The sequence below is a fragment of the Apus apus genome, chromosome 4, assembly GCF_020740795.1.
Source record: "Apus apus isolate bApuApu2 chromosome 4, bApuApu2.pri.cur, whole genome shotgun sequence".
In the NCBI taxonomy this organism is placed as follows: Eukaryota; Metazoa; Chordata; class Aves; order Apodiformes; family Apodidae; genus Apus; species Apus apus.
In genome coordinates, this window is record NC_067285.1 from 66534598 (window position 1) to 66542141 (window position 7544).

The following is a 7544-nucleotide window of genomic DNA, read 5'->3' on the forward strand; positions in this document are numbered from 1 at the left end:
AACTCTAAAGAAGTGTGTCTCATTTGAAAAACAATTGTGTCACGCGTAAACAACATAGACCACGTTGTAGATATCATTAACCCCAAATTCTGTAAATATAATACTTAACATGACCAAGAGCTACTGGAAGAATCCTACCTAGAAGTGTGTTTGGATTACTTTACCTCCAAAACTGCATTTCTTCATTCTAATTCTGCAGAAGAAACAACGTCGTGCACAAACAAATCCTTGTTCCTCCATGAATGCAGGGGGACAGCTGCCATCTCGGCACAGGTTGCAGGGAAACTTCTGCTTGGGCACCTGCTTCCCCTTCTTTCTCACCAACCACCCGCACTACTCTGCCTCTCCAGCTCAGCTCCTTTGTAACTGCTTGCTCTGCTCAAGTCTTAAATCAGTTCTTTTGCATCTTAATTGCAGAGGCGCATCCATTCTCTCTCTAATGGCTCCTTGGCTGGTTTTGGAGCTGGGGGAGCTTCTCAGCTGCTTACAGGAGCCACCCGTGGGGCCCCTCCCCCACTACCAAAATACCCGCCCAACCAAACCAGCACAGATAGATATTAAGCTTCTCCTTCTATAGGGAAAAAAGTCTGAATCTTAATAATTTCCTACAGTAACTACTTTCCAGCTCCCAGAACGTTAGTGCTACACCTGCATTAATATTAACCTGTGATACGTTAGATGACATGAAGAATTTCAACTGTTGAACACAAAATAGGCTTGTTTTACCTTAGAGAGGCAACAAGGAATACACTCATTTAAACTGCATTTTGGTACAAAGCCAAATGACTTCCTAAAAACGTTCTCCAAGGAACTACATGAGTTCTTAATTTGTTGAAATCATTAATAAAAATATATTGGCTTTTCAGATAAATAGCTTTGAAAAACAGTGTATTTTCTGTGCTTCATAAATTGTACTTTATTTGAACATAATTTCAAGGAGTTCAAACTAAAGCAGGAAATTAGCTCTCAGCAGTGCAGCCAGATTCACCCTCAACAGCTAGAGAACAAATTAAAAACAAAACAACCCCCAAAAAGTGCTCCTTGCCAAAGAATATAATTCTGCTGTCTCATTACTGTTTTGCTAAAATAATTTAATTAGCAGTCTTCATATACAGGAAAGCATTTATGCTTCACCAGGAAAAGAAGGGCTGCAGCGGGGGGGGTGAATGGTACGCCCTGTTCTAGCATACCAGGAACACAGTGTTGAATTCTTCCAGCTATGGAGCCAAAGCTGGATTGGCATACCAGAACTAAGTACTTTTTTGATACAAAGGAAAAAAAAAAAAACACAAAAAAACCCCACCAGCACCAGGCAGTCTAATATTTGAATACTCTTAACTGCAAATAAAAAGGAATGGTTCAGCTCAGGAGCAGCACTGTGGTGTAATAGTGAATTTAATTCTGTGCTCTCATGCACAAATCTGAGTCCTACAACCACCCTGTATCCCATCTTTCACTACATTCTTCTCACTGACATTTGTCATTAGGGAATCCCATAACTAAGGTTTTTATACATCGATATTTAGTCCAATTCTCCTAGGCTTCTAATTGCAACAGCATATTTGATTACTGCAATAACGTAATAGTCTGGATTAATTTCAACATGTTTCCTCTTCAGAAACCTTTAGATGGGAAGCCAGTTTACAGCAAGACAGCAGTCTAAATCTCTAGGACAGAAGAGGCACCCGCAAAAAAGTAATACCCTTTTCTAAAACTAATTGCTTACTATGTTTTTCTGCCTACAGTGCATAATTGCTTATCAGTACCATGCACAAGCACCTTATGCAGGCAAGAACCTAAGCTTTTACAAATCCTTGTCCTGACAGCATTTCTACTGACAAATCAGAAGAGCACTATTCACATGCCCAGCTACTGAACGTGAAACTGAATTACAGCTTAGCTTGGAAATCCCCGGAATTTGGGGATGAACTGCTTCTCAGCTCCTTTTTGTCTCTGGTATCATCTGTACTCATCTGTACACAGGCATTTCTATAGCTCTCCAGTTCGTTTTAGCCATATAAAAATAATTTTGCAGAGCCAAACTATTTTAACTTCATAGCATAATCCAAAGGTGGATAGGATAAGCCAAGTCTAAATGAACTGGCAGAGTTTGAATCACTAGTTGAGATTAGCTAAAAATATTGCCATGATGCATAAACCCAAATAGAAACCTGCTCTGTCTCCCAGGGCAGTATCAATTCTGCAGTCCCAACAGGTGTAAAAAATTCATCTTTGTCACTAAACTACATGAATATGCAGGAGGGGGAGGAGAGCTGTTTACAGAGAAGGGGCTATTTGCACATAAACGCTTCCATGCTGGAAATCAAATTTAAAGGTGCCAGGGTACATACAGAGCCATCAGAAGCCAGTTGCCTCACCCAGAGAATTCCAGCAATCCTGTAAATTCAACACTGCAAAGTTTGCCCCTGTGTTTTATATGTGAAGTGTTTCAGCTGTCTGAGGAAGGCTCTGAAACTTGGCTCACACTGAAAGACAAGATTTCTCTGAAAACCCGGTTTTAAAGTAAGAAACCAGTTAGATAGTGCCCCGGTACAAAGATCACATTTGTTTTGACTTGGTGCCTCAATTCCTTTGAATACCAGTTCACAAAACATACTCAAGGCTCGTGAGAAACTGGCATGTTCACTCCAGCACATATTGATGAACCATTGTTTACAAGTGCTGTCACTTAAGTGCCTTTTTATTGTAAATAGAGGGATTTGCAAGAACAGACACCAGAAGATCTTTTTTTCCTCTCACTGCCTCCTGTTTGAACTGCACAGGCACAGGTCTGCTCAGAAAATTCTTGTTTCCTGCCAGCCACCAACCTCTGTATCTGTTTTTTGGGTGGGAGCAGAGAGGGGAATTCAAAGGTAGTTTTTCAAAGGGGAATTCAAAGGTAGTCAAGCTGAGCCCCAGCAACTGTAATTAGCGGCTTTGCATACTTATGTCTGAAGGTTGCAGGTTTGCCACAGCTTAACAGATACCCACATGCAGGCAAAGAGGCAAAGGTACTCACCCGAGAGATAGACAGAGGCATGTTGAAATCCTTGCCCCCTTGAAGTCTGAAGCCCCAAGGAGCTGGGCCGACCAAAGACACGCTGTAGTTGCTCATGATATTTAGTATTCAAGGATCAAATCCAAAGAACTGATGCCTGTGGAAGAGAATTAGTTTTAATTAAAGAAGGTAAAAACAAAAGGCACTATCTACTATTTTGAAAGCCTTCTTTCTTTGTCTGTGTTCCCCTTCATAGTATAAAAAGACCAGAAAACCACACCAGGTTTGTCATTACTTGTGCTTTTATTCCTCACATGTTGTTTTCCTTAGGAAGAAACATAACTAGGGAACTGGTAACATGGACTTGGGACTTCAAGAACTTCTGGTGCTGAAGCGTTTGACAACTACTTCTAAGCAACAAAATAGCATGTGGGAGGGAAAACACCCAACATTAAAGATAATCCTAAAATTAGTCAATGTTGAGACAAGCATGAATTGATAGTATCCCTTAAATCCAAGCATGGAAGAAATTAGCACTACTGGCACATTCATTTCTAAAAAAATTAATATCATATGCCACCGTGTCATCAGCTCAAAGCTTGTTTCTAAACACATTATGTCTTGACAATTTCAAAACCATGTCAAAACATCATAACTTTGAAGTTAATCAGAATAAATTAAAATCCCCGTGACTTTCATATTTTTATAGCATAGCTTCGTATTGGTAGAACAATGCTACAGACAACTCAGATATTAAAACCAACCCTCAAATGAAAGCTGCGAACTGAAGTTAAATACCCACGACCACAACTCTGAGGCAGCAAAACCCAAGCACCTTCCTCCTCTCCCCACAAACGTGGGCAACAAATTACCTTTAAAAGGCAACCAAGGCACTGAAGTACTGTTCAGCGTCAAAGATAAGGGCTTCAATTTCACCTCAGATAAGTAACGTTACAATGACATCTTCGGTAGTGGATCCTGTCTATTTTTGTATGGTTAAAGCCAGGCAGGAGCACACTAGAGAGGGCTAGTGTAAGACTACACCGGGGCACAGCCAAATTCCATACTCATATAGGGACATTTAAGGTGGACCTTCAGCCAAGCAGACGCAAGCAGGCTGCAAACCCCACCAAGCTCTGCAAAGCCCGGGTTTACCTGCTCATGCACTGCAGGGGGGGGGGGTGTGTTATTTTTTTGGAGGCAGTGGATTTTCAAAATACAGTCCAGCCTTATGGACCTTCAGTGTGGGGCTACTGCATATCCCCCGCGGGTGCAGAGGAGGACGTTTAATGTCACTCCCTGGGAAAACCACCAGTAACACACATTTCTGGGTTCACCTCCCAGAGCCGTAGAGATCCGCTATTGAAACGCGTTCCAAAATCAAACGGCAAACTTTAGTCACACAGACCGCCCGCTCAGGTAACCAGAACCGCGCTGCTGGCGTTGGGCAGAACAAGATCTACATTAGGAAGCAGAATCTGGAGCTAGCAACAGAGATGCCTGGACACCTGGGCAGTTTCTGACGTGCCCCTGCCTATTGGCATCCTGCAAAGGGGCAGCTCTGCCCCTGGTCGCTGACTCAACTCACCCTTAAAAGTTTCAACAAACCACACCGCTAAGTTTGCCTTAGGCTGAAGAGAAAAATAAAAAGAAAGAAAAAGCCTCCACCAAGTTTGAGCTAGGACTCTTAGGGGACTCGCTCACCACTAAAGAACCACAACTCATTTCATTGCTCTGTGTGCTAAATTCCATATAAAAGTAGAGGATTTTAATTAGCCACAGATTTCTTTCCATATAAAAATACCAATTATTGTAATTTCCTCTAAATTAAACCCACGCAATGACAGGTCACTATAAGTTAGAGACTGCAGAAAAGCAAAGCACATGCAGCGACCAGCACACACACACAGTTCCATTGGCACAGGCAGAAGGCTTTACCTAGCAGTTAAGACTGAAGCACTTGTGTAGCGCTTTTGGGTTTTGGTTGTTTATTTGTTTTAACTAACAGCTCGTTACAGTAACAGGTCTAGGAAAAGATTAAGTTATATTAAACAAGGATACTGTTCTTCACTTGTAGCAACTACAAATAGGAGTGAAGGGACTACATATTGAAATGCCATGCATCTCTCTCAGCATCACTCATCTTTCCTTTCTCACCCCCTCGATTCTGCCGTGCCTGCATCGCTAGGCAAGCAGAAACACCAGGAAGGAACAGCAGACAAAGATCCCTTCAAAATGTAATTTAACACATTTCTTAAAATATGCTAGAGCAATATCCAAGAGAAAGTATTGCAAACCACCAACCCTGCTTCGTGTGGGGAACCTTGCACAAACAAACCAGCTAAGGGTGAAATTGAGCAACTTTCATTTAGATGACCAAACGCTTGGTGGATCTACTGCTGGAAGGGGGAAATTTCAAAACCCAGAAAGAAACGCTCTAATTCACCTCTGTCACCAGGGCACAGAGTCCCAGGGGTCCAAGGTTGGCTAGAGGAGCTCCCCTGCCCCCGGGAGGGCTGGCTGTGCCGGGGGGGGGTGCGCCAGCACAGGCCCCCGCACCCCCTTTGCCCAGCTCCCCCACTGAAACCCTCTAAACGTCCCGAGACGAAGGAGCCCCGCGGCTACCACAGGCTGCTGGACTCGACAGCCCCACAGAGCACCGGGTCTCGGTCCAAAGACTCCCCACAGCCCAAGGAGCTCCACGGGCAGCCCAGCACGCTGGACCCAGGGCAGGGCGCCCCAGAGATACCCCACAGCCGCGGGGTGAGGCGCTGCCCGCCGCACTCCCTGCCACACCCGGCACCGCCGGCAGCCCCGGCCCGGCGCCCCCCGACCCACCACACACGGCGCGCCCAGCTTAAAAAAATAAATAAATAAATAAAATTAATAATTAAATTAAGCACTGTGAAGCTTTAAAAACCCCGTCCAACCTGCTGACTTTCTACTTCCCTTCCTCCTTTTTTTCCCTGCTTTTTTATTTCCGCCTCCCTCTCCCAGCCGAGCCGGTCACTCACCCCGGCGGTGCGGTGCTGCGCGGAGCAAAGCGCGGAGACGCGAGGACACCCGGGGCGGTCTGAGAGGCGGCAGCCCCGTCCCCCCGGTCTTGTTTTCACTTCCGTCTGCCACTGCTCCTCCCCCAGCCCTGCCCGGCCCGGCCCAGCCCAGCCCGGCAGCGGCGGGACGGGCCGAGGCGGCGGTGCTGTACGGTGCGCGGCCTGGGAAGGTTCAAAAGGGCCGTTCCCTGGACGGTCCCGATTTTTTTTATTATTTTTTTTTTTCTTTTCTTCTCTTCAGAGAAATACACGCGTTTCCCCCCTTTGCTTTACAGGCAAATAATCAAGGCACACCTGTGAAACGCAAGGACGAGCGGGGAAGGGGATGCCGGGTCTCCCTGTGCCGCTGCCCCTCTAGTCCCCGGCCTGAGGGAAGGGGCTGCTGAGATGGGCGCGGGGCCAGGGGGGAACAGGAGGGAGCAAGGCGAGGGGAAGCAAAAGGGCCTGCCCTCCAAACACCTCCTGCTGAATCACATGTAGGTTCTCTTCAGTATAGCCCCACACACGCTGCTGTGGCTACAGGGGCAGCCTGCAGGAGAGCAGACCACTTTACAAAAAAAAGAAAACGTTTGGTTTATTTAACGCAGAGTAGCACCAAGACTGACAAAGATGTACTCGTCACCTGAGGTACATCAAAGTGGGTAACAGCAGTGAGGCAAAAGAGCTGTTCAAGCTAAAATACAATGCTTGGCACAGGAGCAAATGGCTGTAAAGTGGCCATAAATAAATACAGCTCAGAAATTAGTAGGAGTCCGGCCAGTAAGGAGGGGCAGGTTTCTGGCACAGCCTCTCTGTAAGAGTGGGTGCAAGAAATCAAACTGGTTCTAAGGTAATGCTTGATCAGATTATGTTATACCATACGCCTGCCTGTGAGCAGAATCATTATTTAACATGGAAACTATCAGTCTGACAATCCACAAGCTTGCCGAGTCTGGAGCAGGACAGACTCGCTGGGAAAGCAGCTGCAGTGCGTTACTGAGCCGGGCGCTGCCGCTGCCTCGTAGAAGGGAGGAACAGGGTGAAGATGAGGAGATAGCAGTGCAGTTTCGTGTTTGGCTGCACCGTGCAGCTAGGTGAGGCTTGAGGTTCCTGTCATTCTTCGCACACATTTAAAGTCATTACAAATAAAAGTGGCCATGAAAGAAATGTACATCTAGTGCACAGTACCACTAGCACTACAGTTCAAAGGATTGTAATCTGCTCCTCAAGCATGGATTGACTGTGGAGAAACAGCGCAGAAAAAAGTTTTAAATCCTTATTACCAGCCAACACAACACGCAAATGGCCCTGTCTAGCCCCTCAATCCCTAATTAGGAGGAGTCCCTGTCGACACCTGTACAGACCCAAAGCCTGCGTTTGGCCCAGCTGTACCCATGCCCACACAGGCTACCCCATGAAGGAGACCCAAGCACTAAGTGCCTTGGTGTCAGTCCAGTCCTGCTAGTATCAGTTACATGAACATTAATAGAGGTATTTTAACATTGTCCCACTGA

At 45.7% G+C, this 7544-nt stretch overlaps 1 protein-coding gene across 14 annotated transcripts in view; it reads right to left on the bottom strand.

Moving 5' to 3' along the window:
* Positions 1-6121, bottom strand: part of PDLIM5 (PDZ and LIM domain 5) — a 128395-nt gene extending 122274 nt beyond the window's left edge. For 9 of the 14 annotated variants that reach the window (XM_051617129.1, XM_051617128.1, XM_051617127.1 and 6 more), the window contains exons 1-2: positions 6013-6121; positions 3020-3155 (exon numbers count right to left, since the gene is read on the bottom strand). In XM_051617129.1, coding sequence (XP_051473089.1) covers positions 3020-3115 — 96 coding nt within the window. In that variant the 5' untranslated portion in view covers positions 3116-3155; positions 6013-6121. The other 5 variants (XM_051617125.1, XM_051617121.1, XM_051617123.1 and 2 more) reach the window with 5 other exon arrangements.
* Positions 6122-7544: the final 1423 nt, after the last annotated feature.